The sequence below is a fragment of the Hyaena hyaena genome, unplaced genomic scaffold (genome assembly GCF_003009895.1).
Source record: "Hyaena hyaena isolate Hyena2069 unplaced genomic scaffold, ASM300989v1 scaffold_15, whole genome shotgun sequence".
Classification (NCBI taxonomy): Eukaryota; Metazoa; Chordata; class Mammalia; order Carnivora; family Hyaenidae; genus Hyaena; species Hyaena hyaena.
Window position 1 is genome coordinate 3,806,307 of NW_024080647.1, and position 20,743 is coordinate 3,827,049.

Genomic DNA, 20,743 nt, shown 5'->3' on the forward strand with positions numbered 1-20,743 from the left:
CACCGCCTCTCTCTCTCAAAAATACACATTTAAAAAAATAAAAAAAAGAAATGGCGACTAAGTAATCAGAATGCAGCCTTTCTTACTCATTATGCTCAAGCATAGTAAGCTTTTGAGACAGTGAGGCTATAGCCAAGTTGGGGAAAGAAAGTCTAAAGCAAAAAGGACAGTCTGTAGGTCCTTGGGCCCTGGTGCTGGCAGGAACATTCCCAGGGACTGACTCCTCTTCTGCCACTTTGAATATAAGAAGGAGACAGGAAAGAACTACAAGTAACTGTGATGAGGGAGCAGAAGGAGGGCTGAGGGCAAAGTACAAGCTAGCACCCACTCCCCCTACAGGTGGGATATGTGTGATATTCCTCAGGCACTCCTGGCTGCCCAAGGACAAAGGAAAGGACAGAAAACAAATGGTTAAACTGATAGGGTCTCCATCAGTTTATAATATCTTAGTAAATTACAAGGAGAAGGCAATCTTATCAATAACCTAATCTCCAGGAACCTATAAACTCAGTTTCCTGGAACCCCAACATTACCCCTCCATAGTGATACGGGGAACAAAGGCAAGAAAGAAATGGCAGGAAAATTACATTTCCTTATAACCTGCAGCACATTGACAAATACTTGAGGCTAGCAGGGTAGAAACGGTTTCTCCTAGAACACCCTACTGTCTTAACTAATGCTTTGCTAGAGGGAAAAACACTTTAGCTTGACAATAGCTAGGCCTCCAGTAATCTGTGAGTCTTTCATATGAAAAATCCCTTTAAGAAACTTCCTCTTGGGGCAGTGGATGGCTCAGTTGCTTAAGTGTTAAGCATCAGACTCTGGCTCAGGTCATGATCCTTGAGTTGGAGCCCAGTGTTGGGCTTTGTGCTGACAGTTCAGAGCCTGGAGCCTGCTTGGGATTCTGTGTCTCCTTTCCTCACTCACTGCCCCTCCCTCTCCCACTCATGCTCTGTCTCTCCATCTCTCAAAACTAAATAAACATTTAAAAATATTTTGTAAAGAAACTTCCTCTTGACTCCACCTCCCCAGCCCTATAGCCTATAACGAGTCACTCTTCACAACCACAACCACCGTGCAGCTCTTTCTGCCCACAACCCTGTTCTCATGCTTTAATAACATCACCTTTTTGAAACAAAAAAGTCTTCAAGAATTCTTTCTTGACTGTCAGCTCAGAACCCCCATCAGCCTCAAAACCTATTAACTGGACCCTGTACTTTCCCACAGAACAAGCAGTGAAAAGTCAGACACGGTGGCTCAGTTCAAATTATCTTCCCTCCTTGACTCAACCTCCCCCCCCTTCACCCCATCCCACCAACTAAATGAAAAAAGAAAAAGAGGCAAGGCCTTTTTCTGTTCTCACTTGTAACCGATGTGGTACAACAGGATTCTCTGAACCACAACTACCCCATGGCCTGATGGCATCCATTCAGGCCTACCTCTAGCTGGCGTTTCCTGGCTCCCTAGGTGGCTAGAAAGTTACTTCTTGCCCCCTCAAGTACCTGGTGGAGGCACAGGCTGCTGTGGGACACCAGGTGGCCAGACGTGAGGCAGGCTAGGGCCGATGGTGCCTCACAGGAAAGTTTAAGTGCAAAGCCCTCAACAGTGCACCTGGCATTGTAGTGAAGGCCCGCCGAATCTTCCCTCTGCTTCCGTTAAAGGCGGGGGGCCGAGATAAGGTGAGTCTTGCGCTGAGGAGACCAAGAGAAAAAGTCTTGACTTGTAAACTGGCTCAGGTCAGCTAAAAAATAAATAAATAAATAAGCGTGCTTAGCGGGCAGATATTGCAGTTAATAAAAAGTTTGGAGAGGATTCTGTCAACTGGTTCCTAGGACGTCAGTGGGGGGCTGAAAAGTGCGGGCGATTAGGAACAAGTGTCGGCGATGGAGAGGCTGGTACACCAACAGGCCTAGGTGTGTGGGGCGAGAGGACTGTGCAAGGCTCGGTTACCAGAACAGGGATGAGGTGGGCAGGAGGCGGGGGTAAAGAGGGAAGCACACAACAAAGGACGGGGAGGGAAGGTGAGATGAAGGCGCGCCCTCTAGCGGCCGGGCCGCGCCAGAGCCCTGCCCCTCAGGCCTTAAGGCCCCGCCCCAGCCCCGTGCGCAGTATGGCTCCGGCTTCCCATCTGTCGCGCGGCCCTATAGTTCCGGCGGTGGTGCGCGGGCGGAAAGCTTACGCAGACGGACTGTGTTGGTGATGGGCGCTGGGTGAGTGGGGGAGGCCGCCGGTCTCGCGCAGTCCTCTGTTCCTTGTTGGAGCTGCAGGAGAAGAAGGGGTCAGGGGTGGGGAGCCAGCGCCGGGCCTTCCCGCCGCCCCGCGCAGTCTCTGCGGCGCCAGTTCCGGGCCCTGTCGCGGCCTCTGCTCCCGGCCTCCCCGCGCACCGTGGCGCGGGGTTGTCGGCCGCGGGTAAACACCAAGATTTCAGCCCCCGCCTGGGCCCTGCTCGTCCCCTCTACCCATGAGAGACTTCCAGATCAAAAATTTTGTTTTGGACTGATTTTAAGGTAAAACTACACCTCCCATTTGCGACTCAAATGCTGGAGTGCTGTATTTCCAGGCTGGCGGTTTCGAGATGAAGTCGTAGCCGAGAACCCAGGAGGCACACCTCAGGGTAAGGGAAGTCAGGCTGACACAGAAACCTAAGGGTAGCTCATAACCTACCTAGAAATTACCTAGAAATACGAGTGGAATCAAAATGCTGAGAACCAGTTCTTTACGAATGAGCCACTTGTCACCTGCAGAGAGGAATTGCAAATGTGTACTTAATGTGACTTGGCATTAAGGCCAAATCAGGTGGCTAGAGTCTACTCTCTGCGGTAGATTGACCTTGAGAAAGAAGCCCCACAGTTGTCCTAAGCATTATATGTAAACAGTCCTTATGGGAAAAGGCAGAGGGAAGGGGGGAGGGCAGGGGGGAAGGTGAGAATTAGCTCGAGTGAGAAATCCTTGATGTTCTCACAGATTTGCTGGGGACTGTGGTGGGCAAGATTTTTTTTTTTTTCCTTTTTTTAAATGGTGGCTAGGCTGCCTGAGTGAATCATCCTTCAAGAACATGAAGTTTCCTCTTTTACTTATGTGCTTACAACCTAAGTACTAAAACGGTTTCCCATGGCTTTGCCACTGTTAAGGTGCATGGACACACTACATTAGTAAGGAGAAAGCCAGCACTAGAGGTGTTGGCGGAGACGGCAAGCCTGCCAGCTCTGGTCACCCAGTCCAGTGTTATAGTCGAGGCTTCGTGGGCTAGAGAGGATTTCTTGTACCTGATCTGAATCTTTGTATCCTATTTCCCGGTTTCCTCTAAGAGTTCCTCTAATCCCCAACATTCAATAACAGATAGGCCTCTGTGCATGAATAGGTCTCCCCTTGGGAGCTGGATAAACCCTACTTGTGGGCAGAGGCATAGGCGCCCCTAGTTATCTCTGATTGAATGAGGAGGAGAGAAAGAAATGTGTTCTAGTGTCCAGAGTTAAAATTTATCATGTGTTTTGCCAAAGAATTAATGTTACACTTGATGATGAGGGGCAGTTAGTCATTAGCAAACATTTGTCAAGCTCATACTGTGTGCCAGTTACAGTATGATCGGTCCTGAGGAGACCATTGGTGGGCAATGCCCTTTTATTGAATTTTTGGCCTAATGTAGTGTAGGTGAACCAATGTTGTGCAGGATCTCACCTTTTGAACAACACAGCTAAGACCCAGAAAGGAAATAAAAAAGACGTAAGAGGTGAAATATTACCAAGTTGATTCGCCTAAGCCGGTGCATTTGACAGGAGAAGAAACCCACAGACTCTGAGCACCTGTTTAACTGCGAATGCAATTTTAACAGGCTTGATTACCTGGCTTTCCAGCCCACAATAGCCAAGAAGTAGCAAATTAGAAAGAGGAGGATGATTACAGGGGATTACTCAGGAAAGTGGAGTGCAAACTCATAGGCTAAAAATTAATTATAAAAAGGCACTAAAACAAAGCACATCAAACTGGATACCTTGAATATAAGACATTGTTGTTTTTCCTTAGAGCATTGTTTCTTTGTATGTTCTACGTAAGCCTTGTTTTCTGGGACCTTAATAATATGTAGAAAAGGGTTAAACGGAAAACACAGGGTTAGCAAATTGAACTGGATTCTTTGCTCTGGTACTTTTCAACATCTTTAGTAAGTCCTGAACTCGTTTTTCTTGGAGCATTTCTCCAGAACAGTGTTCTACAGCACATACTTGGGGGAATGTTGGTGTAAAAAACCCATCAGCATAGCAGGTGTTAGGCAGTGTTGGTGTTTAGAGTGGAGATGCCAGGTCATCAAAAGAGTAAATTATGAAAAAAAAAAAAAAAGAGTAAATTATGTTTAGCACACAGTGTTTAATGAGGCAGAGAAGAATACACATTTTAATTCTGTCCATTAAAATGGTTAAACGTGGAATTTTTTTTAAGTTTATTTATTTATTTTGAGAGAAAGAGAAAGCGTGAGTCAGGGAGGGGCAGAGAGAGAGAATCCCAAGCAGGCTCCGAGTGTCAGTGTGAAGCCCAACTTAGGGTTCAGACCCCAGAAACACAAGATCATGACCTGAGCTGAAGTTGGATGCTTAACAGACTGAGCCACCAGGTGCCCCAACATTTTAGAATTCTGAGGAGTCTGGAAAAGTAATTTGTATCTCATTTAATCTTTATTGATGTTAGCTACATGAGGCATTACTGTATTTGAAATGTATCTCAGGCCACTATGTGGGAAAAAGGCTTTTCCTACTTTTCTTGAGTCCCTGGCTCCTATTTCTAACATTGCTTCCATGAACCAATGTGTTTTAAGTTCCCAACAGCCTCTTTAGAAATGGAATTTTAGAGTATCACACATTGACAGCTGGATACTTTACTGAAACAAGCAGTCTGGCTACTGTTAAGTGTTTTTCAAAAAGTCCTAAAACAGAAATTGGTAAATATTTAATTTTTAATGAGTATTAACCATCCAGAGTGTTCCCTAATTGTGTATATGCAGTATGATTTTTATGAAGTTGTAATCAGTTTAGATACATAATCCTATGACCTGCTCTTCTCAGTTACTGGTACTTCGTATAAATATTTTTCATATTTACATATGTGTCTTTTATTTATAGCTATATGAGGTTTCATTATGTCAGTAGAATGTAGTCTGCTTAGTAACAGTAGCAGCAGGCTGTGTCCCCATGAGCAGGTCTGTATATCTCTGAACTTTGTTCTTTATTTTTGAGAATAAAAATGTTTTCTTTATGCTAATTCTCAATCCATAATTTTAAAGAACTCTGTTTTCTCCATTCTGCATATTGACTTTTATACACAATTTCATGAGATAATGCCAACTGTCATTCATATTCTTTAATTTTGTTCTTTTCCTTCAATTAAAGCACTGTTGACCGATTTATGTACAGTGCATACTACTGAGTTTGTTGCTTTTGTAATGCTTAATGATTTCCAGCTTTGTCTGATTTGGATTATGACTCTACTAGCCTTTTCATTTTTATATGTTGCATTCATTTTAATAAAAAAAAAGGGTACCAGGTGACACAATAATTAAATAAACATAGAAATACTGCTGTATTGATTAAGATAGTAACAATGCCCAGGACCCCTGGGTGGATCAGTTGGTTGAGCATCCATCCGGACTCCAGCTCAGGTCATGATCTCACGGCTCATGAGTTTGAGCCCTGCGTCAGCGATGTGCTGACAGTGTGGAGCCTGCCTGGGATTTTCTCCAACCCCTCTCCCCCAACGGCCCTCCCCCTGCCATGCATGCCTCTCTTCTCTCTCAAAATAAATTAATAAACTTTAAAAAAATATTTAATTGTGATCCTTGATTTATGGCCTTTTAGTGGGTGATTCTAGGAGTTTTCCTCACAGTGCAGTAAATTAATCTGCTTGCTTCCCTCCCATTGAATTCTCCACAGATTTGTCTTCAGCTCAACTTGAATGAGGTTTGCCTTCATTTTTGCAAAGTTTGGTTAAAATTGTGGTGGGGGAATAAAGAAACCTTTTTCTCTCTGTGACATGTAAGACCTAATCATACTTATTTTCTACAGCATTTCTCTGTTCATAGCTGTGTGTTAGCACTCTGACTGGGAACATTGGGATCATTTTCATCATGCCAACCGTGGTGGTAATGGACGTATCCCTTTCCATGACCCGGCCCGTGTCTATTGAGGGCTCCGAGGAATATCAACGCAAGCACCTAGCCGCCCATGGTTTGACGATGCTGTTTGAGCACATGGCCACAAATTACAAGCTTGAGTTTACAGCCCTGGTGGTTTTTTCATCACTCTGGGAGCTGATGGTTCCCTTCACAAGAGATTACAACACCCTTCAGGTATACAAAGGAATAAGTTATTACACTACAGGGCCCAGATTTTTAGGGAGGAGAAAGAACAGTGTTACCATATTGCACCGAATATTTAGAACTTGGGATTATTTAATGTTAAGTCTGTGGGTAAAATATCTATAAAACAAAGATTCATAACCTATAAGCCTTATGCCTTTGGAAGAGCTATGAGTTTGAGCTGTGAGTTGTTACCTTATTTTCTTTTCTCAGTTTTCTGGAATTTTTTTGGAAAGGAGAACATGTCAAGATGTAGTGCCTCGTTCCCTAAATTCAAGGTCTTTAGGTGCAGTACTTGATTCTTACCTATTTTCCTCTAAAATAAAGAGTTGAAAAACCTTCATATAAAAACCTTTATTCTAGAATAATTCAACATTCTATTTCCTCTCCACTAAATAGCTTTGATTTACAGATGCCAAGAAATTATAGTTTTTAAACCTTAATTAACAGGTGTTAATTCAAAAGATGTCTGTGAAATGCCAAAGAATTTACTTTCTGACACCATCTCTAAATCATTACTATTTCCTGCAGTACCTAGCACCGTGCCTTGCCTATAGTCAAATTAAAACAGTTTAGGGGTGGGGCGCCTGGGTGGCTTAGTCGGTTAAGGGTCCAACTTACGCTTAGGTCATGATCTCGCAGTTCGTGGTTTCGAGCCCCGCGTCGGGCTCTGTGCTGACTGCCAGCTCAGAGCCCGGAGCCTGTTTCAGTCTGTGACTCCCTCTCTCTCTGACCCTCCCCTGCTCACGCTGTCTCTCTCTCTCTCCTAGAAATAAGTAAAACATTAAAAAAATAATAAAAAAAAGTAAAACAGTTTAGGGGTACTTGGGTTACTCTTTTGGTTAAACATCCGAATCTCAATTTTGGCTTAGGTCATATATCAGGGTTGTGAGATTGAGCCCTATGTTGGGCTCCACACTGGAGCCTGCTTGGGATTCTGTTCTGTCTCCTACCACTCATGCACATGCTCTTTCTCTTTCTCTCAAAATCAATCAATAAAAATAAAATAAAATAAAACAGTTAATTATTGCTGAGTAGGTTAGAAACCCAGAATCAGTGTAATTTGAGTTTTTCAAATATAAGTAATAACATTTTATTAAATCATTTCTTCTATTATCTCACTACCTTAATGTTACCCAAAAGCTTTTTAAAAATTGCAGTGGACTTTTTTTTAAGTTTATTTATGTTGAGATAGAGAGGGACTGAGCATGAGCTCAGTGTGGAGCTCAACACAGTGCTTGACCTGGGGCTCGATTCCACAACTACAGCATCATGACCTAAGCCAACATCGAGTCAGACACTTAACTGATTGATCCACCCCAACACCCCTGCACTGGATTTCTTATAAATGAGTAGTAAACTAAGGGTTTTTGGATGTTTAGCAGTTCTGAAATTTAAAAAATTACTATCTAAGTTGTGTTCATAGTAATGGTTAAGACCAGGAGCCCTGGCATCGGATTGAGCGGTTATAAATCTAGACCCTGCTACCTCTAGGCATGTAACTTCGGAAAGTTACCTCATCAATCTATACCTCAGTTTCATTTTAAAAATAGGTTAATAATCTATAATCTGTACCTTATGGAGTGTTGTGATAATTAAATGCATATAAAGTGCCTAGATTGGTGTTTAGGATATAGTTAGTACTCAGTTTTTGTCATTTTTTGAATGTGTTTAAAAGTTCTTCATTTTAGTTACTTTCTTCAGGATTCCCTTATAAAGCTATGAACTTGGTGGATTGTTCACTCATACTTGATAAGAGAATGGAATGAAGGGAAGCTGTTTTAATTGTCCTTTGTGGTTGAGAAAGCCTGTCTTACTATTTTTCATTTAGAAACTATAGAAACACAATGTCCCCTGTGTAATATTCATGCTTTGAACAGTTTATGTTGTTTTCTAATAACAGATTAAAACAGTAAAGAATAATAAGCAATTTTATCTTCTATTCAATTAGGAAGCACTAAGTAATATGGATGATTATGATAAAACCTGCTTGGAATCTGCATTAGTTGGTGTTTGCAATATTGTTCAGCAAGAATGGGGTGGTGCAATTCCTTGCCAGGTAATGATCAATTCTTTTTCATTGCCCTAAGTCAAAACCATTAACCACTGAGGTGCTTTGACTTTCTTTAGGCTCTGACACAGCATGCATTGTAACTTCTATAAACTACATTATACACGATTGGTATCTTTTTAAAAGAAAACACTGAACACTACCATGCTCAGAGGACAGCACAATTATGCCTTGAGGAAAGCGTTCTCCTAGTAAATTGGCTTATTACAAACTAGTATTGTTTGTATAAAACATGAAGTGCTCACGGTAGAATTTTAGAACACTCCCTAGAAGGGGTAATTATAATTTTGAATGCTAAAATTATAAACATCACTACATTATGCTCTGTTTTTATTATCTCACTGTAGCATTTATTTAGCAAACCTAACCATCTCAACTGAGTTGTCTAAAAATGGGAGGAGTATGAATGTCATATAATCTATTGCCCTTCACTAAGAGTCCACAGCAGGTCCACATTAGCACCAAATCAGAACAGAGTAGTAGGATAAAAAGAGAATTGGAAATTTGCTATAAACAGGTACAGACATACCTCAGGGATATGGTAGGCTCAGTCTAGACTACTGGAATAAAGCTAATATTGCAGTAAAGTGAGTCAGATGACTTTTTTTGTTCCCTACTACGTATAAAATTTTTTATGCTATACTGTAGTCTGTTAAGTGTATGATAGCACTATGTCCAAAACAATATACATATCTTAATTAAAAAATACTTTATTGCTAAAGTGCTAACCATCAGCTGAAAGTTGTAATCACTGACACAATCACCATAACAAAGATAGCAATAATGAAAAAGTTTGAAATATTACAAGAATTATCAAAATGTGGCACAGAGGCACGAAGTGAGCAAATACTCTTAGAAAAATGGCACCTATAAACCTGCTCAGTGCAAGGTTGCCATAGACCTTCGATTTGTAAAAACCCTGAATATGCTTGTGCTTTGAGAAGTGGTAGCATATTTTTAAGGAGAAAACAAAAAATCACTAATAGGAAAATTATAATCTACAACAGAAGTCAGCAAGCTTTTCCTTTTTTTTATGTTTATTTATTTATTTTAAGAGACGGTGTGTGTGCACACACATGAGCAAGCACAAGCTGAGGAGAGGCAGAGAGAGAGAGAGAATCCCAAGCAGGCTTTGCAGGGCTCAGTCTCACAAACCATGAGATCATGACCTGGGCTGAAATCAGGAATCAGACAGTTAACCAACTGAGCCACCCAGGCACCCCAACAAGTGTTTTCAATATTTTAGATGTTGCAAATATCTGTGACAACTCCTCATTTCCACTGTTGTGGCATGAAAGCAACCATAGATAAGAAGTAAATAAGTGAAATAGATCTGTTGCAATAAAATGTTATTTACAAAAACAGGCAATAGACCTGTGATTTTTTTATTATATGGTCAAACACAGATTCTTTAGTAGAGTCAGTGGCATAACTGGTATTTATTTTTTAATTAAAAATAAGATTGTGGTTGCCTGGGGGGTGAGGGAAGGGTTAGGGGATTGACTCAAATGAAGCACTGGGAAAATATAAAGTGACAGTACTGGTCTTTGTCTTGATTGTAGAAGTGGTTGTTCACTGAAGGCAATTGTTGGAATTCCTAGAACTTTATACTAACAAGGATCAGTTTTGTTGCATGTGAATTCTATCTCAGTAAACCCAACCTTTTTTTTTTTTTTTTTTCTTTTTTTGGTCTTATTGTCATCCACCCTGTTTGACAGAGTAAGAACTCATGGGTTAATGAAGACCCTGGGCTGTTACCAAAAGCTTAAATCACTGTAATAAATGCCATAAATGCCTTTTGATCAATTTCTTTTCAGAAATAAACATGTTTGGCACCTTCATAAACATTTATTTGGTAAATCTGTGCATACAGAACATCTAATGTCCTAACAATATACTGAATAAATGAAATTTTTTGTCACTATCTGCTTTGCTACTTCTTCATTTTATTTATTTTTTTAATTAATTTATTTTTATTATTTATTTTTGAGAGACAGAGCGTGAGCGGGGGGGTGGGAGGCAGAGAGAGAGGGAGATACAGAATCTGAAGCAGGCTCCAGGCTCCGAGCTGTCAGCACAGAGCCAGACATGGGGCTCAACCTCACGAACCACAAGATCATGACCTGAGCCAAGTCGACTGTTTAACCAGCTGAGTCACCCAGGTGCCCTTTCTTCAGTCATTTTAGAGGAGAAATTCAGAAAATATGTAGCAAGCAGGATCTTGTGCACCATGCAGACTTCTGCCTTTTAATATTTTTTCTTCCTTTGCAAAAGGAAAGCACATCCTAAGATTTGCTTGAAGAGTTTTGGAGTGAATCAGATTCAAAACACTGTGCTAGGTGTGGCAGCTATTAGTGATTGTTTTTATAATCCGTTGTGATCAGTAGATTTGTTTTAACATGGAATTTTATTAACCAGGGTTTCAGACAGTGGACCATGTCTTTGTTATCTGAGTAAAGTCTGTCTCATTTTGATATTACATGAAATATTTCCATTATCACAAACATCTGGAAAAAGTAGGGGCAGAAGTAAATCATATGTAGCATTTGTTCATGGAAGAAGAAATTGCCTTTTATTAAATTGACCGTCTTCCCAAAAGATGATATCCCTCCAGGAGACTACCAGCGAGCATTCTTGGGCTTTAGAAAAAAGTGCCGATCTTGGTACTTCACATAGTGTAGTCACCTAATACTGCTTTAATGGCTGTTATTATCACGTTACAAGTCTAGGATAGGAAAAGCCAAAACAATCCTCCTCTGAAATGCTTGGAAAGTCTGTCACCCTGTAGGATGACTGAAGCAATGAGGAAATGATTTGTACTGTCTATTTGAAGCCTTTTTCAAATTACAGGTTGATTAAGAATGTATTTTATTTTATTTATTTAAAAAATTTTAAATGTTTTTATTTATTTTTGGGAGAGAGATAGAGACAGCATGAGCAGGGGAGGGTCAGAGAGAGAGGGAGATACAGGATCTGAAGACAGGCTCCAGGCGGCGAGCTAGCTGTCAGCACGGAGCCCGATGCGGGGCTTGCACCCACAAACAGTGAGATCATGACATGAGTTGAAGTAGGATACTTAACCAGCTGAGCCACCCAGGCGCTCCTAAAACACTTGTCATTTTAATTGACTGGGTAGAGTTTGTCATTTCTAAAAACAGTGTCAAGATTCAGATTTTCTAGGCTCCATGTAAAATAGATCCTCATGTCATTCTTGACATCCAGTGACGTAGGGACCAACTCCTTAGCTAAGAGATTGAGTTCTAGTTTTAATGCAATTAAGTAAGAATTGATTATATGATTTTTTTAAGTGTTCATAGGTAGGTACTGGTTTTTATGTTTAATTAAATAAAATACAGTAAAACGCATAGATCTTAAATACACAGTTCACCGAGTTTTGACAGATGCATACATCTGTATAACCACTGCTCTAGTAAAGACCTAGAACAGTTCCATTATCCAACAAAATTTCCTCCCCACCCTCCACCCCCCCTTCTAGCCATTATTCCTCTGTACCTGAAGGCTCTTGTTTGGTTTATCTTAGCTTTGTTGTGTCTGTTCTTGAACTTCATGTAAATAAAATCCCAGAATGTGTCATCTTTCACTTGACAAAATGTTTTTGAGATTTTTTTTTTTTAACCTTCTTATCTCCCTGAAGAGATGGGCTTTTCATTGTAGGTGCAATTAGGGAGAAATGAAAACATTGCTAAATGAGACAGCTTCAAATAAATGTGTTATTTCATGTACAAACCTCTCATGCTTTGCAAACAGGTTGTCCTGGTGACAGATGGCTGTCTTGGCATTGGTAGAGGGTCACTGCGACATTCCCTAGCTACACACAGTCAACGAAGTGAGAGCAACAGGTTTCCACTACCTTTTCCTTTCCCGTCTAAGTTATACATCATGTGCATGGCAAATTTGGAGGAGGTAATACTAAGGTTTTTTTAGTTTATTTAGATACATTTTAGGATTTTATTTTTGAGTATATTCTATTAGTAGTAATATTGCATGTACTGTAACATTGAACTCCATCGGTTACAGGTGAGGCTGTTCACTAACTTCTGTTTGAAAGGACTCAAGGTCTGAAGTGCTCTTTGAAGGTTCAGAGGGTTGCCCATCTCAGGAAACATAGCTCGAGTTGTTACCTGTCATACTTCCCACAGAGACTCTTCAGATGCCTAAAAGTCAAAATGTTCTTATTGGAGTTAGACATTTCTCTTGTTTAGGAATTCTTATGTCTTTTCCACCAGAAATGTTGACAGAAGTGTGCTTGAACTTTTTCAGTAAAGTAACACTACTCTGATACATGTTTCATTAAACTCTACTTCCTGCTTTTCTCATTTATTTGGGAAAGTTAGTTAACCTTTTTTCATCTCAGTTTTTCTCTCTGTAAAATGTAGACAATGATGGTCCTCACCAAAAGATGTTAGAAATGCCTTAGGGGAAGATAATGTGTACGTAGGAATTGTGGTCACTTCTGAGAATCTTTGTAAAACTATTTCTGAGTGAAATAGCTCTACTGGTATTTTATATAACATTCCTCTAGGTAACCTTGAATCAAAATTGTTATAGTTATTTTTCTCTCACATTGTTAAAAAAATCATTTCTATTATTTATTGCCTGTGTTACTGTGATGGGTATGACCTTGGGGTGCTGATAATAATCTGGCATTGTGTGCCACTTTACAAGGGTCATCTGTTTTGCCTTCTAGCTTCAGAGTACTGATTCCTTGGATTGCCTTGAACGTCTCATAGATTTAAACAATGGTGAAGGGCAGATTTTTACTATTGATGGCCCCCTATGCTTGAAAAATGTTCAGTCTATGTTTGGGTGAGTATATCCTTTGAGCTTTTTTTGCCCTCTTACAATCTGTTGTTATAATTTGATATTCTGCTATAAGATCTATTTCACTATTTCTAATTGTCATTTTATTTTCCCCCGAGTTGCACACATTTCAGGTAAAATTAATGGTAGCAGTGATTTTTAATGACTCCGCAGTTTCAAAAGATTAATAAGCTTTTGGGTTATTCAGAATTGAAATTTCCTCACCAAAAATGTCAGATTTTGTTCTATTTCACAAATGGTCAGATCATAGTTTTGGAGTTGACTTGAAGGGAAAATAAACTTAGCATCTTGAAAAAATTACTTGAAAAAATATGTATCTTATTACTCTTCTAGTAACAATGATTCCTCGTATTCTAGAAAACTGATAGATCTCGCATATACACCTTTCCACGCTGTTCTCAAGTGCGGCCACCTGACTGCTGATGTGCAAGTCTTCCCCAGACCAGAGCCTTTTGTTGTAGATGAGGAAATCGATCCCATTCCTAAAGTCATCAACACAGGTAATGTATTTTTTAACTTCCTTCTTAGTTCTTTTGTTATCCTTACTTTTTTGTAACTTCTGACTTCTATTCTTCTCTATCCAGGAGAATTGAAAAGAAGTGTAAGTTCTCATAGCAGGGTGCTGTTGTCATCACCAGTAATATATATATTGGGTGGGAGGAAGCATTGTCTAAGGGGTGGCAGGTTGGTGGTCTTTCAATGTGAGGTCATGAATTAATCTCCAATTCTAGATAACTATAGCCACAAATTGAATAGTTAGAAATTATGACCAGATTCACTAGATGAAATTCTTGAAATAATTCTTAAGAGATACTAAGATTGATTAGCATCATAATTAAGATCATCTGTGAAGAGCTAGCTTCCAAACTTGGCTGTGTGATTCTTCCTGTGTGATGCTGGACAAGTCACTTCCTCTAATTCTGATTGCCTAGGTGAGTGGAATCTCTAGATGAGTCATGGTCTTTCTGAGATCTCTGCTCTGATATACTGTACCCCTCTAGCCTTAGTGCTTGTATTAGGACTAAAAGAGATGTGCTACTGCTCTTACCTGGTTCTTGCTGGCAGCACTATGCTGAGCTGAGATAGGCAAGTGAGTCAGATGTAACGAGTACAGAGGAGAGTTGTGTCCTTTTGGTAGGTGGACCCCTCGAGGTGGTGGGTGCATGTTAAATCATCACTGTTTCAGTCATCATTGTTCCTTCAGTACCTAGCCCAGTGACGGATGTGTAGTAGGTGTTTACTGGATAATTGTTCAGTCAACAAATGATTAAACTTAAGTGCACAGTGAATGTTCATTTCACTCATGGGTGTACAGATTTGAAGGAGTCTGAGAGTGAAGGGCTGTGCAAAGGCTTTTTATTTTTTGTGTCTTTAGCTCCTGGCCGTCTGGAAGTAGGTCATCCCTCTCACTGTGACTACCACAGTGTGTTAAGCTGTGCCAAATGGTTTGTTGCCTTCAAACCATCTAGAGTCTACTACCTCCCTTCCTCTTTTGATGAGCACCTTTGAATTGATCTTTTCTTTTCCATGTAAACTTTTAGTCCAAGATCTTTGTCATAGCATATACTTACACTTTTTCTAAGCTACTTTAAAATGCAGGTCTTTTGCTACTCAAATGAAAAATATGTAACTGCTTTATGCTGATTCTTTTGTTAGTCAGCTAAAGAAGGTAATGACAGCTACTCTCCAGAGAAGCAGATTTCCTGGTGTATTAGAAGTGCTACAACGTACTCACATTAACCCTGATTTTTTAAAAAATCATTCTGAGAATATGAGCATGTCTTTGCCTAGAAGGAAGACTGAAAAGCAATACAATAAAATATTAATAGAGATTTCCTTTGATGTGAATAATGAGTGACTTTTCTTCTTTAAAATTTTTAGTGTTTTTCTACTATTTATATAATCTGAAAATAAACTTTAAGAAAAAGTACTTTGGGATAAAACTTGTATTTTTTACCTATTAGGTTTTCAACAAATACCCTTGGTCTTTAATACAGCTTCTATAAAGCAATGATTGTCACATTTAGACTGCTACCTTGGATTTATAGAGAATATATTTCTTTCTCACAGAAATGTTTTTAATGATAGCTCTAGTGTCCAGGAATGACTGTTCCTCCTGCAAGGATGGAGTGGTGGAAGTGCTGGACTGCGACGCCCCCTGCTGACCAGAGCATCCTTCACTAAACCAGGATTCAACATTTAAACTTTCACCTTGGCTGGGGACCTAGCCTCATAAAAATAAAGTCTAGCTGATTCTTCTTACAACTTAAATCATTAAATGAAAGGCAGTTAGTATTATTTCATGAGCTATTTAAAATGCAAATTATGAATCATGCAGAGAAACTTCTAATAACCTTCCTAGTCAGCACATCTGAATTCCTCACCTACGGACTGTATTTGTGAGATCTAGTATGTAGAAAATTATGTACTTCCCTATAGCATGAACTAATTTTGTATTGATTCAATTTTTTTTTTCAGATTTGGAAATAGTGGGATTTATTGATATAGCTGATATTTCTAGTCCCCCAGTTCTGTCCAGACATCTGGTCCTACCAATAGCACTTAACAAAGGTGAGTTCTTTTCCTATTCTGGTTATACAGATGAAGCACCTTATGATCTGAAATTATTCTTAAATGTATATAATCGATAGTAGAATTGCCCATTTTGCAGAGTTTGGGGAAAGGAATAGTTATTGGGTTGGAATTTCTTTTTTATTTTTTTAGCGTTTATTTTTTTTGAGAGAGAGAGGGAGAGAGAGCACATGAGCAGGGGAGGGGCAGAGAGAATCCCAAGCAGGCTCCACGCTGTCAGTACACAGCCTGATGTGGGATTCAAACTCAAAAACCATGAGCTGAAAATCGAAAGTCATACTTTTAACCAACTGAGCCACCCAGGCACCCCTATTGGATTGAATTTTTTAAAAAGTAGAATGTCTGGTGGCGCCTGGGTGGGTCATTGAAGCACCTAACTTTGACTCAGGTTATGATCTTATGGTTGGTGAGTTTGAGCCCTGCATCAGCTGTCTGCTGTCCGTGCTGGACCCGCTTTAGATCCTCTGTCCCCTTCTTTCTCTGCCCCTTCCCTGCTCAACTCTCTCAGAAATACACATTAAAAAAAAGAAAAAGAAAAAAGGAATATCTTGGGCACCTGGGTGGCTCACTCGGTTAAGTGTATGACTCTTAATTTTGACTCACATCATGATCTCACTGTTTGTGGGTTCAAGCCCCACATCAGGCTTCATGCTGACAGCATAGAGCCTGCTTAGGATTCTCTCTTCTCTCTCTCTGCCTCTTTCCCCACTCACACATGTTCTCTCCGTCTCTCTGTCAAATAAATAAATAAACTTTAAAAAAATTTTAAATAAATATTGAATGTTTCCTAATATACTAAGAAGCTAGTTCTGCTGTTTCAATTTCACGACCATAAATGAAACCCTTTAGCTGTCAATCCCTAGCTTCCCATATCCCTCAACCCCAGGTAACCATTAAATGTCCTTTTTGTTTCTATAGATTGGTGTATTCTGGATGTTTCATATAAATGGTATTCATATAATATGGGAAAATGGATTTTTATATGGATGTAGGAAAACCAGATCAAGAATTTTCCTTATTTATTCCCATATAAGCAGTTTATAAGTAATATTCCTTTATGAGCAAATACTCTCCTTCCAAGACTAGAAACTGCCTAGAAGTATAATTTGGGCCTGTGAGTTTTGTAGCTAGTCTCAGTCTGACCTGTTTCCTATTCACAGAAGGTGATGAGGTGGGTACTGGCATAACTGATGACAATGAAGATGAAAACTCAGCCAATCAGATTGCAGGCAAAATACCCAACTTTTGTGTCCTGCTCCATGGCAGCCTAAAAGTGGAAGGAATGGTGGCAATAGTACAATTAGGGTAAGAAACTTTGTTTACCTTTGGTTGAATGAAAGGGAGAATTAGTTTACAAAATGAAGTATTTCCTAGACTTTTCTAAAGGAAATAGAAAAGTCTTCGTCATCTTTTTCCTCTCCCTGCCATACCCTTCCCACCTACCATCACCTTCTATAAACTACTCTTTAAATCATTCCCTAAAGTCAGTACAGAGTCAGCCTTTTTCTTAATTTATATTGCTTTTATATTCTATCCTTTCTCTATTTTCCATTTTTCTATTTTTATCTAGGAAATCGGGACTCAGTTATAACAGTGCTACTGCTTGCTCTGAGATCTTATGCAGTATTCATAGACTTCTCTGCTATGAGGTGGTAGAACTAAATGAAAAAAGATGCCAAGAACATTGATTGAACATTTTACTACGTGCCAGGCACTCCTGTAGTCACTCTGCATGTATTAGTTCATTTAATCCCTCAGAACAGCACTATACAGAGAGTGTTAGTATTATCCCTATTGTATAGATGAGGAAACTGAGGCTTAAGAAAGTCAAGGAACTTCTCAGGGCCATACAGCTTGTAAACAAAAGAGCCAGGTTCTTACCCATGCATTCTGACTCCAGAGCCCATGCTTATAACCACTGTGCTCCAACCTTTCCCTGTGAGGAAAAACTTCTAGCTCACATTTGCTGCAGTCTTGAAATTTGCAAAACCATCTGCTTCCCTCTCTATAATACCTATTGTTAGGAAAGAAGAGGTGACTGATCATCTTCTGGCCATCACCTGGGGTTGACTGGTATAGAAGATGAAGAGATTAGGAATACTCAGATGAAGCTCCATTTCTACTTGAGTTAAAATTACCTGGTCCAAAAAGAAGAATACAATTCTTATTAGGTATTAGTTTGCTGTATTTCTTGGTATCCAAGTTACTTGTACTGGCTCTGAATATGAGAATCCCTTGGGGCCCTTTGAGAGGCAGCAATGGAGTTGGGTGATGGCTTTGTGCCCTTTGTTAGAAGAACTCTCTGTGTTGGTGTTGCTGTGAATGACTCAAGGAGGCAGCTGAAACAGGTTGCAGCCCTTACTCCTCCTGACCTCTGTGGCTGTTTGCTGCCCTTGTGATTTTTTTTTTTTAATGTTTGTTTGTTTTTAAGAAAGAGAGAGCGCTAGAGGGGGAGGGGAAGAGTGAGAGGGAGACAAAGAATCTGAAGCAGACTCCAGTCTCCAAGCTGTTAACTTTACAGTCCCAGGCTTGATGTTCTTCTGATCTTGCATCTTCTCTCCATCTAGTCCTGAATGGCATGGAATGCTCTACTCCCAAGCTGACAGCAAGAAGAAATCAAACCTCATGATGTCTCTCTTTGAGCCTGGCCCAGAACCTCTCCCATGGCTAGGGAAAATGGCACAGTTGGGTCCTATTTCAGGTATAACCCAGATCAGATTTTACTTACCTTGACTTTGTTTTCTCCCTACTATTCTGAATGGTTCTGACTGTGTAGTCAGAAAGCTGTGTGATCTCCCTTATGGGTGTGCTGTGGTATCTGATGCTGGATAGGTGCATGGAGAACCCCAACAGAGTTTGATGTTTGAACTTGTAACTTTATGTCAAGGGAAACTGACATTTAGGTTACTTAAGGTAAATGTAAATACTCTCTCTGCTTAGGGTGAAAAGGTACTGTCTATAAACTTTTTTTTTCTCCAGTGCACTATTTTCAATCCAGGTAACCTCAGTCACTCCTAGATAATTTAATTCCCTCCCTTCTGGAAAGTGTTTTCCCTTAGCTTTCCTAACATAACATTTTCCTGGTATTTTCTTGTCCTCTTATCTTTTTCTCTTGCCTCATGATTTTCAAAATGTCATTCCTTGCCTTTTTCTCTTGGGTTATTATTCTCTCTTGGTTATTTCATCAACCATTACAGACAATTTCAGCCTCCCCTAAGTCTATCACCCTTGTCCTACTTGATCTCTCCCTGGAACTTGCATTTCATATTTCCAGTTCCCAGTTGGAACTGTCCACCTGGATATTCTGCCTTACTACCAAGCTCAGCCTGTTTGTTACAAAAACCAGTGTCTCTCACCCTTCCCCCACTAAACAGTTACTTCTTCTGATTTCCTTGCCCCTGCTGATTGAAGCCTAAGTACTTTTAGGTACCCAGGCTCCAACTGTAGAGTCATCCTTTACTCATTTGGGCCCATTTCAATTTCAGGAACATCTACCCACCAACCCTTTAGAGGATAAAAGTTAGCAAGAGTTAGTTGCCCAAAGTCTAGTGGAAAGTGAAATAATAAACACAGACTGGTACAGGACCAGAGTTGGCCTTGATGATCAGCTCTGCCAGAGAACTCAGGAGAATCTTCATAGAGGGAGGGACACCTTAGCTGGTGTTTAAAGAAATAGATGTGCTGAGCTAATGAAGGAAGAGGGGGCATCCTGGACAAATGGAACCCCTATAGAAAAAAGAAATCTGGAACACAAAGGTATGAGGGTAGGGGTGGGAGGGCCATATGGTAGGCTAGAGGTTGGCAGTGGCTGGAATACGGCAGGCTTCATCTGAAGTGTGAAGAGCTGAAACTATTCTGCAGGGACTGGGAAGTGACCAAAGGGGATGCATGTGAGAACCGTGGAGATACCAGTTAGGAGACTTTGTATTCTGGGCACTGGAGCCTCTCAAGTTGTGTGGTATGGCTGAAATTAAGTGAGAGCTAATAAATTTACATTTAGAAAGATAATTCTGTGGAGTGTGGATTTGGAAAGGTAAGGGCATCCTGCAGTTAGAAGTCTATTGTGACAGTCCTGGAGATGTAAAGATGAGAGCCAGAACAGGGCAGTGTCTGGGAATAGATGGTGTGGGGATCCACCCAAAAGATATTCAGGAGGTAGAATCAACCCTGTTTAGATATGAGAATAAAGGAAATGGAGGTGTCGAGAATGATCCCAGGTTTCTGAACTAGGCTGCAGGATGAAAGGTGATACTGTGGACTGAAAGAGAGAATAAAGGTGCCTGGGTGGCTTACTTGGTTAAGCATACGACCTGCGATTTCAGCTCAGGTTACAATCGCATGGTTTGTGGGCTCAAGCCCCATGTTGGACTCTGTGCTGACAGCACAGAGCCTGCTTGGGATCCTCTCTATTACCTCTCTCTCTGCCCCCAGCCTCAAAATAAATAAAACTTTTTTAAAAAATAAAAGAAACAGAACAGAGGAGGAAGAGTAGGCTTGGGAAGAACATGCACAGTGTCTTTTGTGCATGTTGAGTTTATGCCTGTAGGATTTAATTGGAGGTGCCTAGACACAATTCTGTAAGAGTTCTAGAGAGAGGCCAGAGGTGGATATATAATTTTTAGTTATGAGCATATCACTGATAGTTAAAATGGTGTGAATGAAGGTACGCTTAGGCCAGTGGTTCACACATTTGATTTTTTGTATACATTAAAAAAAAACCAAAACCTTGTTTAAAAAAATTGTTTCTTGGGCCCCACTTAAAGATGGTGTCCATGAAGTAAATTTTAAATCAGTCCTACCCCAAAATTAAAGATGGGGTAGGACTGATTCAGTAGGTCTGAATTCTGGCCTAAGAACTTGCAGTTTTAATATCACCCAAGTGATAATAGTCCAGG

General features: G+C 40.2%; 1 protein-coding gene across 1 annotated transcript in view; it reads left to right on the plus strand.

Moving 5' to 3' along the window:
* The first annotated feature begins 2,174 nt into the window (after nucleotides 1-2,174).
* INTS14 (integrator complex subunit 14) overlaps nucleotides 2,175-20,743 on the plus strand; it is a 30,135-nt gene continuing 11,566 nt past the window's right edge. The window contains exons 1-9 of the mRNA XM_039219120.1: nucleotides 2,175-2,614; nucleotides 6,051-6,334; nucleotides 8,295-8,402; nucleotides 12,183-12,338; nucleotides 13,123-13,241; nucleotides 13,614-13,756; nucleotides 15,735-15,827; nucleotides 17,009-17,153; nucleotides 18,416-18,549. Coding sequence (XP_039075051.1) covers nucleotides 6,113-6,334; nucleotides 8,295-8,402; nucleotides 12,183-12,338; nucleotides 13,123-13,241; nucleotides 13,614-13,756; nucleotides 15,735-15,827; nucleotides 17,009-17,153; nucleotides 18,416-18,549 — 1,120 coding nt within the window. The 5' untranslated portion in view covers nucleotides 2,175-2,614; nucleotides 6,051-6,112. The remainder of the gene's footprint in view (nucleotides 2,615-6,050; nucleotides 6,335-8,294; nucleotides 8,403-12,182; nucleotides 12,339-13,122; nucleotides 13,242-13,613; nucleotides 13,757-15,734; nucleotides 15,828-17,008; nucleotides 17,154-18,415; nucleotides 18,550-20,743) is intronic.